General features: G+C 41.1%; 1 protein-coding gene across 2 annotated transcripts in view; it reads left to right on the top strand.

Moving 5' to 3' along the window:
* The window catches only part of UST (uronyl 2-sulfotransferase), a 286,999-nt gene that overhangs the window by 158,738 nt on the left and 109,172 nt on the right, over window positions 1–19,089 (top strand). For both annotated transcript variants that reach the window (XM_007458766.1, XM_007458767.1), the window contains exons 3-4: window positions 4,593–4,748; window positions 16,475–16,554. In XM_007458766.1, the coding sequence (XP_007458828.1) occupies window positions 4,593–4,748; window positions 16,475–16,554 (236 nt within the window). The remainder of the gene's footprint in view (window positions 1–4,592; window positions 4,749–16,474; window positions 16,555–19,089) is intronic.

Here is a 19,089-nt window from a genome sequence, read left to right as displayed (position 1 = left end):
ATATCATTGTATTATAGCAGCGGGAATGATGCAGGGGTTTTTGTTTTTATATGTGTTCTTTTTAAACATCAGATATTTATAATCATTATTTGGGAGCTTCCCACAAAACTAATGAAAGAATTGGAGTGAACATATTTTTAAAAACTAACTAACCAATAACCCAAAGGCAAATAACATCCTTAGCTATTAGCAAAAGAGAGTAGGTAGATATTAAGCCTGCTACTGTGTTGATTACCCAAGAAATTCAGGAGAAATTAAGTGTTTCCATCTAAGGTTTCTAAGTGCCTCTGTTCTTCATCTAAATCTTCTAAGATATACTCTGCACTCTTAAAATAAAGTGCTTAATATGTGGTAACTCACATCTTCTAGGTCATCAATTTAGTCATAACAAATTCTCCTTTGCTGTTCTGTGCTGGGCTAGAAGACAGGGAATAATGCACTCACCCAATTCTTGAACAGTTTAATTCCTGAAAGAAATGAAAATCTGTGTTTATTTTGGCAGCTTTGTCACAACCATAGTCTATCCCCCAGCCCGGTTATTATGGAAAATTCAACTTGCAAACACTGTTAGTATCATTCTATTAAACATGAAGCCCAGTTCAGCCTCATTAGGTCATAACCTCATAAAGTAAGAACTAAATAATTTACCTGAATATCTGAACTTCTGCAGTCATTGCCAGAGAACAGACTTTTGGGGTACTCACTGATTGAACCATAAGTAAAATGACCTATGATAATGATGGTCTTTTACCCTGATGACTTGTATTGGCATTTGGTCAGAAAGATCAGAGCTGCACTGGAAGATTCTCCTGGTCTCACAGTTTACTGGAATCACTGCATTAGTGTTAAACAGTACATTAAACCTACCAGAGCTGCCAAGAACCAATCGATGTCTGTTGAGACCCTGTGTATCCAAGGCATTTTCTAGGCACTGTGTGGACACATAATAGAACATACTGACTGGCCCTAAGGAAACAAAGTACTGCTCATTTAAAAAATATATATATATGAAGAATTATATCAAAATGGTACATGACTGGTTGCTAAGTGAGTGATATAAGTATTATATTTTACTCCAATGACAGTTAGCCTTGAAACTCCAAATTTACGAAATGCTGCTCTGCATATAAAACATTTTAGGAAATTAAACCTAGAATTACAAAGGCAAAAATTCAAGTTGCATACCATAGGCAAGTTTGGGGTATGTTTATGTTTATATTGTACTATATTCTTTAGCTTTGGGCTTCTTTATGGCCTTCTGTTATGGATATGTGCTGGACATTTGTTAATTATTGCTCAATGCTGAGCATTCAAAATGGAAATAATATCTTTATTGGGGATATAGATATTTAATCAGATACTTGTTATAATTTACTTCTTAGTCTATCAAAATCGTCGTAACTTGGCAATTAAAAGAGAAAAAGAAATAAAAGGCGTCCATATTGGAAAGGAAGAAGTAAAACTGTCTCTGTTTGCAGATGACATGATCACGTATATTTGAAAATCCTAAAGAATCCACACCAAAAAACTATTAAAGCCAACAAATGAGCTCAGCAAGATTGGAGGATACAGGATCAATATACAAAAATCAACTGTATTTCTATCAGCTAACAGTCAATCCAAAAATTAAATTAAGAAAACAATTCCATTTATAATAGCATCAAAAACATAAATGAAAGGATTGTAAGGCTTCTACACTGAAAATTGCGACACATCAATGAAACAAAGGAAAATCCAGTAAGTGGAAAGACATCCATATTCATGGATTGGAAGACTTAATATTATTAAAATGGCAATAGTCCCCATATTGATCTGCAGATTCAACATAATCCCTATCAAAATCTCAACTGCCTTTTTTGCAGAAATTGATAAGCTGATCCTAAAATTCATACCGAAATACAAAGGACCCAGAATAGCCAAAACAGTCTTGAAGAAAAAGAACACAGTTGCAGGGATTCACCCTTCCCGATTTCAAAACTTATAACAAAGAAAGAGTAATCAAAATTCTGTGGTACTCAATGTTCATTGCAGCCTATTTACAATAGCCAGGGCATGGAAGCAACCTAAGTGTCCATCGACAGATGAATGGATAAGGAAGATGTGGCACATATATACAATGCAATATTAGCCATAAAAAGAAACCAAATTGAGTTATTTGTAGTGAGGTGTCACTCTGTCATACAGAGTGAAGTAAGTCAGAAGGAGAAAAACAAATACCGTATGCTAACACGTATATATGGAATCTAAAAAAAAAAGAAAAATGGTTATGAAGAACCTAGGAGCAAGACAGGAATAAAGATGCAGATGTAGAGAATGGACTTGAGGACACGGGGAGGGGGAAGGGTAAGCTGGGATGAAGTGAGAGAGTGGCATGGACTTATATATACGCTACCAAATGTAAAATAGCTAGCTAGTGGGAAGCAGCCGCATAGCACAGCGAGATCAGCTTGGTGCTTTGTGACCACCTAGAGGGCTGGGATAGGGAGGGTGGGAGGGAGACGCAAGAGGGAGGAGATATGGGGATATATGTATATTTATAGCTGATTCACTTTGTTATAAAGCAGAAACTAACACACCGTTGTAAAGCAATAATACTCCAATAAAGATGTTAAAAAAAAAAAGATGCTGTGGTACTGGCATAAGGATAAAAACATATGGATCAATGGAATAGAATTGAGAGTCCAGAAATAAACCCATAAATTTATACTTCGTGGATTTTCAGTGAGGTACCAAACAGTTAAATGGAGAAAAAAACCCAGTATTTTCAATAAATGTTGCGGAGGCAAATGGATATTCACATGCAAAACAATGAAGTTAGGTCACTAGCTCACACCATACACAAAATTAACTCAAAATGAGTCAAAGACCTACATGTTAGCACTAAGACTATAAAACTTTTAGGAGAAAACACAGGTGTATATATTTGTGACTTTGGATTAGGCAGTGGTTCCTTAGATATGATACCGAAAGCATGGGCAACCAAAGTAAAATTAGATAAATTGGACTCCATTAAGATTAAAAGCTTGTGTTTTGACACTATCAGGAAAGTGAAAAGGCAATCCATAGAATGGGAGAATATATTTGCAGATCATATATTTGCAAATCCAGAAAAAATATAAAACTTAAAACTCAACAATAAAAAGACAAGTAACCCAATTTTAAAATGGGCAACGGATTTGAATAGACATTTCTCCAAAGAAATTGTCCAAATGGCCAATAAATACATGAAATATGCTTAACATCATTAGTCATCAGGGAAATGCAAATCAAAACCACAATGAGATACCGCTGCACACCCATTAGAACGGCTGTAATAAGAAGAAGAAAAACAGGCAACAAGTGTGGGCAAGGATGTGGAGAAACTGAAACTCTCATACATTGCTGGTGGGAATATAAAATGGTGCAGCTGTATTAAAAATAGTTTGGCAGTTCTTCAAAAGGTTAAACGTAGAGTTACCATATGATCCAGCATTTCCACTCCTAGGATTTTCTCAAGGTGAATCAAAAACATGTGTCTCCCCAAAGACTTATAGACAGACGTTCATAGCAGCATTATTCATAGTAGGCAAAAGGTGGACACAGTTCAAACGTCCATCAACTGATGAGTGTATAAACAAAATACAGTGTAATATTATTCAGCCATATAAAGAGATGGAGTAGATACTTCATACTACAACACTGATAAACCTTAAAAACATTATGCTCGGTGAAAGAAGCCAGGCACAAAAGGCCACATATCCTATGATTCCTTTTATATGAGATGTTCAGAATGCTATAGGCAAAGCCATAGAGCCAGAAAGTAGATAAATGGTTTCAGTGGATCCAAGGTAATGAGGTAAATGGAAGTGACTGCTATGGGTATGAGTTTCTTTTCAAATGCTCTGGAATTAGGTAGTGGTGATGGTTCACAATTTTGTGAATATACTGAAACTCACTGAATGTATACTTTAAAAGGGTGAATTTTATTGTATGGAAATTATGTCTCAACTTTTTTTTTTTTTTTTTTGCGGTACACGGGCCTCTCACTGTTGTGGCCTCTCCCGTTGCGGAGCACAGGCTCCGGACGCGCAGGCTCAGCGGCCATGGCTCACGGGCCCAGCCGCTCCGCGGCACGTGGGATCTTCCCGGACCGGGACACGAACCCATGTCCCCTGCATCGGCAGGCGGACTCTCAACCACTGCTCCACCAGGGAAGCCCTGTCTCAATTTTTTTAATTACTATATTTCTCTTGAGCAGTCTACAGATTAAGTTCTGATAAAGCGTAATATAACTTGCAAAAGAACACCATCATTAAGGCACATATTTACATATTTTGTTCCTAAGAAAAAAACAAAAGTAGTCTCACAATCAGTATTATAGATGGCATGAAATTTTACCAGTTTTAAGTATCAGGGCAGACGGATAAGGAGTCCAACGTTTCTGTCAAGTTATACTGTGAAGATAAATACGAGTTCGTCGCTTCCATTCTCTTGTTAGTTTCGTATGGACACTTCTCATTTAGACTGGTCAGACATGTGTTGTTCTGCAATTGAGGGAAGCACCCAAAGTATTTTAACCCACACCCTCTCATTTGCTCTCTCGTTCTGCCCAGGCGCTACCTTTCCCGAGCCAGGTGGTGTACAACAGAGTTGGCAAGTGTGGAAGCCGGACCGTGGTCTTGCTTCTGAGAATCCTGTCAGAGAAGCACGGATTCAACTTGGTTACGTCAGACATTCACAACAAAACCAGACTTACCAAAAATGAACAAGTAAGTTGTCTTTGCCCATGTGGTTCAGTTGCACTTCGCTGCAATTCATTTGTGTGATTAGTGGGTGCCTTCCAGAAGACCCTTTGAGTCCCTAACAGATGAATACCAGAGTTATAATGTCACACTGTGTTTTTGCCAGAGTGTGGAAGGAAATTTAAGTTCAGGGTTCGGACAGAAGTCTTCAAACCAGGAAGTTTACCTGAAGGGATACTTTTATTAAGACCAATGAAGGCTAGAGTACTCTGGTCATTGTATATTTAGCTAACATTAGCAATGCTTAAATATCAGAGAGTTACACCACTGAGCTATAAATAATGCTGACATTTTGGGAGCAAAAGTAAGAAAACTTTATTTTAATATTTCTTCCTCTGTGTTTTCTCACAAGTGTCCTAAATCTTTGTGGTTATCATAAAGAGAAAACCCTCTTTGGTCCAGGAATTTTGTTGGTTGATGGGGACATGAGCTTCCTATTTTGGTATGTTCAGGGGATCTTGAGTCTCCAAAACAGCTTTTGGCATATTCACTGGTAACAAAAGAATTACCCCATTTCCCGGGAATAAATCTGCCCTAATACAGCTGAGCCATACAAGGGTCATGCTGGTGGTAGTGTAGGGGTGCTAGGTTCTGCCAGGAAGCTGTACAGACAGATTCTACTTTGTATGCTTACACGAAGTAGGCTTAACCATCTCCATTGAAATACTTCGCTAATGCAGAAAAGTTAGGCCTAGGGCTCCCACAATCATTTTACAGGGTCAGGTTTGTTAGCCTGCTCTCAGAAAGTTGCTTCGGTCCCCTTAGGTATTTAGGATGGATGAGTAGCCACCACTGTAAGTCAGGGTTCTCCAGAGAACAGAACTAGTAGGATGGAGATATATCGATAGATAGATAGATAGGAATAAAGAAAAGGAGATGTACTGTGAGGAATTGGCTCATGCAGCCGTGGAGGCTGAGAAGTCCCACCATCTGCCATCTGCAAGTTGAAGGCCCAGGAAAGCCATTGGTGTAATTGAGTCTGAGCTTGAGTGTCAAGGCCCGCAAACCAAGGGAGCCAATGATGTAAGTCCCAGTCCAAGGGCAGGGGAATGTAAAATGAGATGTCCCAGCTTAATCAGTGAGGCAGGAAAAAAAAAAATCGACTTCCTCCTTCTTCCACATTTTGTTCTATTCAGGCCTTCGAGGGATTGGATAAGGCCCACCCATACTGGGGAGGGAAATCTACTTTACTGAGTCCACTGATTCAAATGCTCATCTCATCCAGAAACACCCTCACAGATACACCCAGAAATATTGTTTAATCTGGGCATCCCTTGGCCAGTCAAACTGACACATAAAATTAACTATCACACCACTCAGTGACAAGGTAAGTTTGGGGAATAAACAAGGTATATGGCTGAGTGTCAGGTTGAGGCCATAATTATGGAAATTTCCAGCCATGTCTGCTTCTTTCTGAGATAATCTCCACCTTTGAGGCATTCAAAATCTCACACACAAATGGAATATGCAATAAGCCTTCCTGTCTCTCTTATCACGGAGGATGGTAGGACTGTTTTAAGTGCATAACACAGCCAGCAGTACTTGCTATAAAGCCTGTATGTTTAGTGTTGTCCACAGTATAGAGATTAAAATGCCCGTTCCTTTGGAAACTTCCATTAAAGAGTCTCTGAGTAACAAGTCTAAATAGTCATTATCAATCAGCAAAAAATATTTGGGGATTACCCCTTGCAGGTTCTGTAGTAGGTGCTCAATAGAAAAATTATATTTGGTGACATTTAAGGATATCACAGTTTATCAATAATTTTCATAGGGGTAGGTTCTCTTTGATTTCCTTACCTTACTGAAGAACGGATAAGATTAGGGCTGAAAGAGAGTGACTATAATAAATAGCCTACGCTATTTTCACTACCTGAAAGAGAGTGACTATAATAAATAGCCTATGATATTGCAATTTTGTTGTAAATATAAAATTTGGTTTTCTTTTGAGTCTTTGGGTCTGCTTATCAGGTTAGACTTAAATGTTCCTATGTGTGGAAACTATGCTCAGTTCTTGAAGCCTAACAAAACACAGTAGCTGGATTTTAGTTCCCACTGCTGAGAAGTCTAACAACCCAGAGGGAGCAAAGTAACAAAAGTATTAGACCCTGAGATGTTCAGGAAGGCCCTAGAAGAGCAAGCACAAAATGTGAAATTTAAATATGCTGTGGGATTTTACACAAATCAACCTACTTTGTTTCCTATGAGGAACTGCCAAGGGAAGAATTTAGATTAAAAACGAAGAGTAATGTACTAATGGTGCCTGAATGGTTCAATCTTTTAGAAAAAGGGTTAAAGCCAAAGTCATCCTCCTCCAAAATAGAGGTTAGCTCTCATCTGTTTGGAATGACTGGCTTGTCTAGAAGCCAGGGAATAGACTAGACAATCTTTTAAGGTTCTTTCCAGCCCTGTGATTCTGTGATATATTTATACAACTTCTGCCATAATCTGTGTATAATTAGTTGAAACATTTCTGATTCCTGTGGTCCGTGTGACCTAGAATATATTTCATTACTTAGTTATTCCAGATTCCTATTAAATTATAAGGCAAGTTTTAAAAACTTAAGGGAAAGGTAAAGATATGGTAGGAAAAAACAAATAAACAATTTTGATGTCTTTAAAAACAAACATAAGGGTAGTGACAGTTGCCTCTCTGCAGCGAGACGAGTGGGCTGTGATATACAAGGAGAGCCAGGAAATGCCAGGACAAAAACAAACAAGTTTCAAGTAGCTCAAGAATGTTTAAAGAAACTCTTTTTCTTTGTTGGGTGCATCCTTTTTCTAAAGTTTCAAAGTGCATGAAACAAGCAAAGAAAAAACTATTATTTTAACCTAACATATTCAAGAAATAATTTGTGGTGTGAATAGCTCCTCCTCTTGATAATTTATTAAAGGAAAAGGGGGTGAGTGATTTAGGAGACAAGTTAAAATTTTATAGTCAGTGGTTCTCAGCATTAAAGAGTAGCACTCTGAAAATGTGTTTCCATGGAAACACTGTTCTCTGGAGTTAATAACAATTCTGCTTCAGGTGCAGTACGAGTTAAACAGGCTCTCTCCACCATGTAGAACATTTCTTTTATGAGAAAATGTGTTCCAAGTTCCAAACTACTGACTTACAAATGAACTTCAGAAAAGTATCCACATGTAAGGCTGGAATCATCTGTACCGTTGCATTCATACACAGTGGCATCTCTCTGGGCCAGAGTCAAATTCACACATACATTTCTCCCTGGAGGGTAGCTGTCATCACACACACACACACACACACACACACACACACACACACACACACACACACACATCCCCACACATCCCCATTCAGTACTAGATTTTAAAAATCTATTTAATGGGATAAGACACTGAGGGATTATTTAAAAGGAAAGCGAACATGAAAGACAGCAAATGTTAGAATGTCTATAAAAATCCCATTACATCTGCCCTTATAGAAATAGAAATGCCTTCGAAGTTAATATTTTAGAAAACTCTGCCTCAACAGAAGAACATGGACAGCTGGTGCTGGCCAAATGTTGGACCTTTGCAGGGCATATGATGCAAACCTAGGATGACATCATTTCATTTACGCTCTAAAACCGGATTTCAATTTCTTGGTCTAGTTTAGATAATTTCTTGGAAAATGGAGATTATGTACAATCTAAAAGATAAAGAACTATTTTCCAGAAGACATGGGGCATGATTTCCAAAAGACTCATAACCATCTTTGTTAATGGTCTGACCCTATCTTTCAGAACATTGCTCTAAGGATAACAGAAGTCAAAGTGTCGCAGGCATATCACAGACATAAGGGTTCAAAATTATTTCATTCCTGTTGGAGAAAGGCAAAAATTGTTGGCATATGAGCCTAAAAGATGGAGAAAGCAAATACTTTTTCTATTTTTATTTACACTGAAGTTACTGAGGATTCCAAATTGCAAACAGCACCTACTCTATGATAATTGTTTTACTTCATTATTTCATTTAACTCTTTTGGGCCTAAAACTGTACCAGTGAGTGAGTATGATTTCCTATTTTATGGATGAGAAAACTAAGACAACCAGATGAAGTCACTTCCCAAATATAATAAAATGACTATCCATGGTACCTGGACTTGAACTTAGGCCCTCCCGAATCCAGGAGCCATTCTCCTAATGCAGTGGCTATCTGCTCTGGCTGCACGGCAGAATACCCAGCTAAGCCTTTTGAAACATATAGTTGCAATGGCCCTTCTCCTGGAGATTCTAGGGTAGAGTCGAGAAAACTTTTGTTGTTGTTTTTTTTTTTTTTTGATCAAGTGCCACGGGAGTTACAGAGTTAAGGATCCCTGTCAAAACCATCACATCAGCATTTCCCTAAGTGTGTTACTGAGTATCCTAGTCCCCTAAGACACTGAAAAAAAAGAAAATACCATGATTCAATAAATTTGGGAAATGTTGTCCCCTTGTCCCCCTCTAGGAAAGTCATGACAATTATTCACATTTTAAAGACTCTGAGGGGCTTCCCTGGTGGCGCAGTGGTTGAGAGTCCACCTGCCGATGCAGGGGACACGGGTTCGTGCCCCGGTCCGGGAAGATCCCACATGCCGTGGAGCGGCTGGGCCCGTGAGCCATGGCCGCTGAGCCTGCGCATCCCGAGCCTGTGCTCCGCAATGGGAGAGGCCACAACAGTGAGAGGCCCGCGTACCGCAAAAAAAAAAAAAAAAAAAAAAGACTGAGAATTCTTTCAATTAAAAACAAAATGAAAAATCTGTTTAACCAGCTTTCACCTAGAGTTTCCCAGTCTTAGTTGGCCAGGGGACACTTTATGAGTATTTGCGGCTCTCAGTTGCATCCCACAGAACTCTCACAGTTGGGAGCTGGTGGACCAACCTACATGGTTCCATCAGCCATATCAGTAAAGGCTACTCTTTCACTATAAACTCCACATCTGCTCTGACTGTTCAACAGCCATTCAAATGACTAAAATCTTGAAAAGTATTCAAAGGGTAGAGGAGACAGAGCCCCTACGTCTGTGTGCTCTAGATTGCTTTAGCCTCTTGGTCGGAAACAATTTCTTTATAGTGTTTTAACTTCCCTTCCCCACTGCTCTCACCCACTGCAAAGTCCAAGTCTGACTGTGACTACAAAGCATTGCGACTCGAGAAGAGAAAGTGCACCTAAAGAAACCATGTGAGATTTGGAAACGGTCTTGGGGCCACGGGGATTCCTCCTAGGCTTCCCTAAAGCAGGGTCAACGGCCTCTGTTTAAAGGCAAAGGTTCACTCAAAAGGTTCACTCATTTGTTTTTGAGGCAGGTCTCGCCATTGTTTCTTTATCCATTGTGATGTATATTCATTGGGGACCTACTGTTATTGGTGTACACTGAGCACCAGACAACACACGAGACGTTTGTGCATCTTACTTTAATCCTTTAAGCAACATTATTAGGAAAGTATTATCACCCTCTGTTATAGGAAAAAGTAAGTGCTCAAGAAGAATGTGGGAGAATAAGAATTGAAAGTGAACTGGGGTCAAATCCTGGAGAACCTTGAATGTTAGGCTAAGGAGATAGAACATTATTCATGGGCAGTGGGAGGTTAATAAAAAATTTGGTTCTTAACTATCATGGGCATCAGAGTCTTCTTGGGAGCTGTTTCACAACACATATTTCTAGGTCTTACTACAAAATACTGAGTTATATACTCTTAATGGTGGAGCCCACATATTTGTATCATGGGGGGAAAAAACTCCCCAAGAGATGCTCATGCACAATTCTAGTGAAGAATCATTGCATGAAAGCCTCTGATTATTAGAAAGTTTTCTCTCTATTAAGGGGAATCCTCCACTAAGCAAGAAAAATTCCTCTTTTACCTGAGAATCCCTCAAAACTCTGAAGACATCTCATTTCCCCTGAAGTCTTATTGAGGGGTGTCTCCTCAGAAGCCTGCACATTTATCTCAGAAGCCTTACCCTTGCTTGAGACGTTTTGGAAAAGTCTCCTTAGAGTGACCCTCAGAGTTTCCTGACTTTAGAGTAGGAGGGATGTGTCCACAGGCATCAGAGGTGCTCCAACCAGACTTTGGAAGCAAACCAAAAAGATTAGCTGAGCCCGTCTCCAGTTCTGCAAACGAGGTCTTATCTTGGAGTCCTATAGACAAAAGCTGAGTCTGCTCATGAAAACTCAGTGGAAAGAAAAGCGGGGAAAGAAAGAAGCCACAAGGCCTGAGAAATTAAGACGTTTTCTCCTCTCCTTCCAGTTGTAGCCACGAGATTGATTTTCCTCTATTCAGATGCAGCCTCTTAGCCTTGTTCACGTCATTGCTCCCCCTGGTGGTCTTCTTCTTCATTGCAGGCATGTGTTGCACTGACTGCACAGCCCCAAGCTGAAGGTGGGAAGATCATCCTACCTCCTGCAAGAAGGGCTTCCTCTTTGCAGGAGGAAGAGGGGAAGATAACCTGAGCCCACAGCCATCCTCCTGGCCTCTGAGGTTAAAGGACCAAGGAGTTCTCCTCTGAGCTACTCCTTATTTGGCTTTACTGTGTGAAAACATGCTTTTCTTTCATTTAAGATTTGTGCAATATTATAGGGCATCTAGTTGTTCACGAGTGACACAAGAATTCAGATCAGAGTAGGGTCAATACTCTGCCAGTTACCGCTGACGAGCATTTCCCAAAGAAGTCTTTTACTAACCAGCTGTGTTTGTAGAACTGCAGTGTAAAGGTTTTCTGCTCTATCATCTCAGGCAGTTAGGTTGACAGCGAAAGATTAAAAGCTACTGCCTGGCATATCCTCTGCATTATAAATTCTGTTTGATTCATGCCTCTTTCTTTAAACTTCAATTCTGTCTCATTCTCAGATGTGCTGTGATTTAACTTCTGCGTTTAGATCCATTCCGTTACATAGTTCTTTTTCTTTCTTTTTTATTTTTAGTATTTTAAATTCATTCCTGGCTTGTTATAATATACTGTTTTCCTACCTAGAACTTTAAAAAATATTCTCTCTGATATTTTAATGCTTTTTTTAAAATTATTTTTAATGCATTTCCACCTGTTAGAACTTTCTTTTAATTTTTCAGCCCATCACATGAAAGGTAGAAAATTCATATCCCCGTAAACCCTCTTTAGTCTCCGGAGTTGTTTTGCTAACCGACCCCTTCCTCCCATTGTAATAGGTTATATATAGATTGAAGCGCAGTGGGAATGATAAGGAGATTGTAGCTTAGTGATAAGTAGCAGGAATTTTGGTGTCAGACAGACTTGGATTTGAATCCTGGCTCCAACTTTTTCTAGTGGTGAGACCGTAAGCAATCTGTGTAGCCTTTCTGTGCCTCAGTTCCTTAACCTGTAAACCCTGGATAATAATACTGAACTCACGGTGTCGTTTGAAGATGAAATGACGGTATGTGTATAAAGAGCATCTCGATATAGTGCATAGCCTGGGAACCACTCAGAAAATGATAGTTTGTTTGGTGTTGTTGTTACATCCTAAATGTTGTAGTAGTAAAACCGTTAACTCCACGTGACACCACGGTAATGAAGGCACATATCTGGCCCAGAAAGGCTGAATTCATTGCCTTAGCGCTAATTCTGTCTTCAGTGGACTGTATATTTCTTAACTCCAAAAAACTTTTTTTAAAGAGGGTACTTCATTGCATAAACAATTACGGGTATGTCTTCTATGTAGGCACCTGGGTTTGGCTTTCTGGGGGAGAAATAAAACCTGACCACAAGCCTCAAGGAGCTTTCAAGCTGGTTCAAAGCCAGCACTCAAACTCAGCTATAATGTAATATAAACAGATCATGTCCTGGAAAATTCTCAAAGTGCTGTGGGAAGTTAAACAAGGCAGTGTCATCTCTCCCCAAAGATGTTCGAAACCAAACCCATTTTCCCTCACTTCTGGAGCCTGAGTGCTTCCGCCTGCAGTGTTCCCCGAGTCCACCAATGGGTGCCACCACATGTTCAGATCCCAGCCAGGACTCTGAGAAGGAAGCTCTGTTGACCACACCCTCTCCTTCCCTTCTGCTGCCACAAGGCTCAGCAGATTCCGCCTCCTTAATGTACCCAGATCTCTCCATTTATTTTCACTACCACGCACTTCATTCTGTGGTTCTGAAACCGTTAAGCCGTAGACTCTCCTGGTGGGCTTGTGAAAACGCGGATTGATGGGCCCCACCTCCAGAGTTTCTCCTGATTCCGTAGGTGTGGAATGAGGCCTGAGGATCTGCATTCTTGTTGGACACATGTCCAGTTGATGCTGATGCCGCGGGTGTGGGACCCACACTGAGAAGTGATGCGTTCGTGACCTCATCATTTCCTGTTGGGATTACTGCCATCTTCGCGGCTAAGCTCGCTGCCTCCCTAAACCTCACCCTCTTCTTCACATTCTCCACCTGACCTTAGATCTGAGAGAAAAAAAATCCCTTCTGGCTGTTGACTGCCCAGAGGATAAATGTCAGAATCCTTCATGTGACCTGCAAGACCCTCAATTACCCAGCTCCTACCTTCCTCTCTAGTTATCTACTGCCTTGCTGATCCCATGCCTGACCTCCTGGCAGTTTTAACATCCGTGTCATTTTTGTGTTTTGTCCTTCGCATCCACTGTTCACTCTGCCACGCTGCGAGTCCCTTTCTTCACCTGTTAACTCCTATGGGTCCTTGCAAACCACTTAGAAACACCTCCGTGGGGAAACATCACCTCTCCATCTGCAAGCAGGGACAGGTACCTCACCTCCGTGCCTTCTACCCCATGGTGATTATCACATGATGGTCCCTGCCTTCTCGTCCACTTCTCCCCCAAGACTCTGAGCTTCCTGAAAGCAAGAACCAAATCTTCTGTCTCTATAGCCACAACCCGGAGTGGCACATTGCCTGACAGAGTTGGAAATCAACGGATGGTGAATGAAAGGAGACATCCAGGAAGGCTACTGGGAGGAGGCGGGCATTTCAGCCAGATGTAAAAGTGATTAGGATTTGGACATGCAGAGAGAAGAGGAAGAACATTCTATAAGAAGAATCTTGAGCCTGAGCTTGGACATCAGTCTTGGACATGGTGTGAGGAAGGAATATGGAGGAGTCTAGTTTGGCTGGCCACAGGATGTGGGGTCTTGAGAGCCAGCGGAGGGAGATAGTAAAGACAGAATTAACATGACTCAGCAAGGGATTGAATATGGGAGTTCAGGAAAGACCCAGATCAAATGTGAGGATATGGAGAGTACCATTAACTGGAAAAGGAGTGAAGGTGGGTGAAGATCAAGAGTATGGTTCTGGCCACAGGGTAGATTTGGGAACATCATTAGGACACATTCCACTGTCTTGTCTTTATGTGTCTTCCCACTGATCCTGTTCAGGTTTTGATGTCCAGGGCTTAGTAAGCACCCAGTAAATGCTGAATGAATGAATGCAGTGGATTTAAAATAAAGGCCAGCAGTGGTTCTGCATGAGCCAAGGAAAAGGAAACTTAGTTTCTTTGATAATTTTAGGTAGTGCCATTGCCACCCATGCAGATAAGAGTCGAACGAGAGAAAAGGCAGGCTGCTGGCAGTAATGGGAAGACCAAGAGGGAACTCAGGTGATGGCCAGCGGGGGCTCAGGAGACAGTCGCTTGTCACTAGACCTGGGGAAAGTTAGCGTTTGTGAAGACCATCGTGTGATACCGTGAACCTGATGTCTTATGGTACCTCACGTGGGTTTTCCTATTTGGTGTGTGGGTCAAAAATGCATGAGAGCTGAGAGGTACTCTCTGACTTCCCTGTACCAATGCGATAAATGTGAGCATTAGTAACCTTTATTCTTTGTTTAAAGATATGTCTTGAATGAGTTATGCACTGTCACTGCTAATCCATTTTTCCTCGTGAAATAGACAGCTTTATGACTATTATGACACTGTTTTCATAATCTAACCACTACTGTTCTTCCATTAAATTTAACACATTGACATGTGTTTAGAGAATGTAATATAATGTTGAATATGTGAAAGAAACGGGTTTTCTTCTGACCTGTTTTTCCAGTCTTGTGCAATGCTACGATGCTTTCTCATATTATTCTTATGTGTGCAGAGAAATGTCTGAAGAAAAATCATCTAAAGACTAAAGCATTAAATGGTCTTTATATTAAACATCCACACAGTTATGCTTCTAAGCAGACATCCTCAGAGATCAGTTACCTTTGGTTGTGCTTTCAGATTTTTACCTTTGATTGTGGTTGTGCTTCCGAATCGGCGATTCTACCGGTAGATCAACAAAAATCAAAATTTACAGTATGAAGGAAACCGAAAGTTTTATTACCGAAAACAAGCGCTGGGGCATGCAGGGGGGATGTAGAGGGTAAACAGTAGATAAAAAGGCAGGATTCAATTTCCTTTTACGCTCAAGCCTGGGGACAGGGAGACCATTATTTACCCGTGCCTGCCACTGACGAACAGAAGCACTGGTTATGAACTGCAAGTCATTTACTTCTAAAATTCAATTTCATTTCTTCAAACAGTCGTTGTGAGCAGGAATATCTAATGAAAGGGTTTAGGCAACGACGTCCTCATGTAACGATCTGTAAGTCATGCACTTGTTGGAATTAATTCATTTAAGAAATATTCATTGGGCATTTCGGTGTATGTCAGCCCTGAGCTGGACAGGGGGGAACAGGGCAGACCAGGTTTCCTCTCATGCTTGAGACAAACCTGGGGTTCCAGACTCTGATTTTTTAATTGTTATTGCTATTATAGTTTACACATGAATGACCGTTTTTGTTTCCAGTTTTCAACTTGAACTATTTTATAAAATGTGAAGTGCTGCCCTTCTGATGTCTATCCAAAGTAGCAATTTTCAATGTGCTTCTTAAAAATTCCAGTGTGTCAGCTTTGATGGGGCAAATTAGAAAAGCTAAGGAAAGTGGAATTCAGGAAGTCAGGGAGTCATAAGAATGTTTGGAATTTCTAACAGATTTTACTAAACATTTTCTGTATCATGACATGTTCCAGAAGACCGTAACTGTTAGTTTATACAAATTAAAACTACTTTTTGCCTTGCTGATAACTGCAAATAAATAATTCAGATGACCACCCACCAAAAAACCGAGACTTTGTGTGTGTGTTTGGGGCGGGGCGGGGGGGGGGGGGGTGTTTAATCTAAAATACTACAAATGAACTTATCTGTTATATCAAACAGAAACAGACTCACAGACATAGAAATCAGACTTGTGGTTGCCAAGGGGGGGGGGGGGGGGGGGGAGGATTGTGTGTTTCCTATGAAATACTTGCTTTGTAAATTTTATAATCAAAGAGAAAAATAATGAAATATTGCCTCATTTTATTCCCACTTTTCAATTCTGCAGAACTTGTTTCAAATACTTCTGTATTTCCCAGTAAGATCATTATAGAAAATGTAAAATAATAACCTGTCTTGATTTGCCTTTAAAGGAGGGGATTAAAGGCATTTTCTCATTTGCATGTACAGCAACAGGCTGACTTCTCCAGCTAAAATTACTTAACCTGTAACTTTGTGTTCATGGTGGCAATCAGCTAAATTAAATACAGGACTATACATTGGGATAGCTGTGTTTTATTTAGTAAGAAGCCTTATGTAAAGTTCATAAATGTTGCACAAAACACAGCTGTTTGGCCCTGGTCCAAGAGGTAATGAGGATCAAAAGAGTAGGGGAGATAACCTTTAGCTTAATATAGCTTGGTAAATTAGATCCTATATATGCTAATTTTGTACTTTTTTTAATAGATGGAACTGATTAAAAATATAAGTACTGCCGAACAGCCCTATTTATTCACTCGACATGTTCATTTCCTCAACTTCTCAAGGTAAGATATTTTCCAGTTTAATGGTTCTTTCGTTTCTTTTCAGTACTTAGTCTCCTTCTAACAAACAATTACTTTAAAATCTACCTTCATTTCCAAGGTAGTGTAATTGCCCTTCAAAAGGCATTTTTAATCCATTTATTTTTGCTGTAGAGGGATCAAAATTTGAAATATATGGACAGAAGTTCATTTTTTTCTAGAATACTAATCTTAAATCTTGTGGAAACTTGAAATTATTTTTAATGAGAAGCCGTTTGACCCGATAGCTCTCTCTAAAAAAAAAAAAAAAAAAAAAAAGAAAATTAGGTTTTGTATTGAAACAAAATAGGCAAGAGATGGATATTTTAGCAGACATATTTCATTGCACATTTTTATACAATTTGAACTCTCACGGGACTCTGGCATTAACTTAGTGGTGGAATTATGTGTATTTTATAGGGTCCAAAACGTTAGGACCAGCCTCTCTACCTTTTTTTTTTTTTTTTTTTTTTTGGGCCTCTCACTGTTGTGGCCTCTCCCCTTGCGGAGCACAGGCTCCGGACGAGCAGGCTCAGCGGCCATGGCTCACGGACCCAGCCACTCCGCGGCATGTGGGATCCTCCCAGACCGGGGCACGAACCCGTGTCCCCTGCATCGGCAGGCGGACTCTAAACCACTGCGCCACCAGGGAAGCCCCTCTCTACCTTTTTAATACTCCATTTGATTACTCTAAGCCTTGCGTGTTTGATGCTGGTGGGTATTCTAGAAATCTGCTTTTTTCTTCAGCTGCAGGAACCTTTTGATAACAATGCAAATCTTTGAATTTATGTGTTTAGACCCTTGACCTGTCAAGTTGCTAACTGCAAGTTCTGGGCAAGTTCCTCTCTTCCCCCGGAATCCATTAGCACAGGTGGCCTCGTCACTGTGCTAGGAGTTCTCAGATTCCTCCTCGAAGGCTGGCCTGTCTGAGCTCACAGTTGGTGTGGGCTGACAGAGCACTGGGTCCAGGGGCAGATCTGCTGACAAGCCCGGGACCCTGGGCCTCCCTCATCAGCCATCTGACCGGCACTTCCCTCCCTGCTTTTCCCACAGGGATAACGGGACCTCATAGGACCGCAGGAGAGTCCTGCTAGCTGTGCTGACTTAATGGCCCCGTGGGCCGGGCCACCAGGGAGGCCTGAGTTTGCACTGGGCAGGCACTTTGGCTGCCCTGCCCCAGGATGCCTAACAGTCTGCCGGGGTGGGAGAAGGTTTTAGCCTTCAAAGCACTTTCCTGCTGTGCAGCAGGCCCTGTGCAAATGAAGTGCAAAGAGAATGAGATTCAGCAAAGCAAGTTATTAAGCAGCAAAGGGAGTTGCTGCCTTATCTTTGAAAGCAAGTTTCCTCTGAAGTTTCCCCAGCCTGTCTGATACCCAGGGTCCCCTCGGGGTGGTGAACAGGTGAGGAGGACACCTGCGGATTACCCTCAGTGGCCCAGGGGAGCTGCATGGGTCTCCAACCACATTTCTAAAGTGGCTTGTCACTGGACTGTTTGGGGTGCGTACCTTGCCTCTCACTTCCGGTGGGCCAAGAACATATAATTAGACATAATTAGATAACGAGGACTGGGTAGCTATTTCGGGCCTTGTGGTTTTTGTTTTGTTTTGGTTTGGTTTTGTTTTTTTGCGGTACGCGGGCCTCTCACCGTTGTGGCCTCTCCCGTTGCGGAGCACAGGCTCCGGACGCGCAGGCTCAGCGGCCATGGCTCACGGGCGCAGCCGCTCCGCGGCATGTGGGATCCTCCCAGACCGGGACACGACCCCGCGCCCCCTGCATCGGCAGGCGGACTCTCAACCACTGTGCCACCAGGGAAGCCCGGGCCTTGTGTTTTATGACTTGTAGACGGCAGAGCACAGACCCTCTGACCCCTTGCTTCGCTCATGTGCTTCCTTCCCTCCTTCCTTTCTGTGTCACCCCTGACGTCCTCAAACCTCATTCATTTCTTCTTCTTTTTTTTAAACTTTTTATTGGAGTATAGTTGATTTACAATGTTGTGTTAGTTTCAGGTGTACAGCAAAGTGAATCAGTTATACATACACATATATCCACTCTTTTTTAGATTCTTTTCCCATATAGGTCATTACAGAGTATTGAGTGGAGTTCCCCATGCTATAGAGTAGGTCCTTATTAGTTATCTGTTTAATATATAGTAGTGTGTATATGTCAATCCCAATTTCCCAATTTATCCCTCCCCCTGCCCCTTACTCTCTGGGAACCATAAGTTTGTCAAAGCTCATTCATTTACTCCTCTTGCTTCAAGGGCAAAGCTTTACAACCCAAACAAATTGCAACACAACTAATTTTAATCAGGATAGTATAGCACTCTAATGACAAGCCAACACCAATATCTTAATTGGATCAGCAGAGCTGGGCACAGCCTGGTGACTGTATTTTATCATGGCCTACACTACCAAGAGTTTAATCGTGATTGATTTAGTTCTGAAAGAAAAAAAAATGATAAAGACCTTTTAGAAGACACCGCATTTCAGGAAGCAGTGTCAGCCTGGCTCTCAGGACCTC

The sequence above is a fragment of the Lipotes vexillifer genome, unplaced genomic scaffold, assembly GCF_000442215.2.
Source record: "Lipotes vexillifer unplaced genomic scaffold, Lipotes_vexillifer_v1.1 scaffold639, whole genome shotgun sequence".
Taxonomy (NCBI): Eukaryota; Metazoa; Chordata; class Mammalia; order Artiodactyla; family Lipotidae; genus Lipotes; species Lipotes vexillifer.
This window is presented reverse-complemented; position numbering and strand designations above follow the sequence as displayed.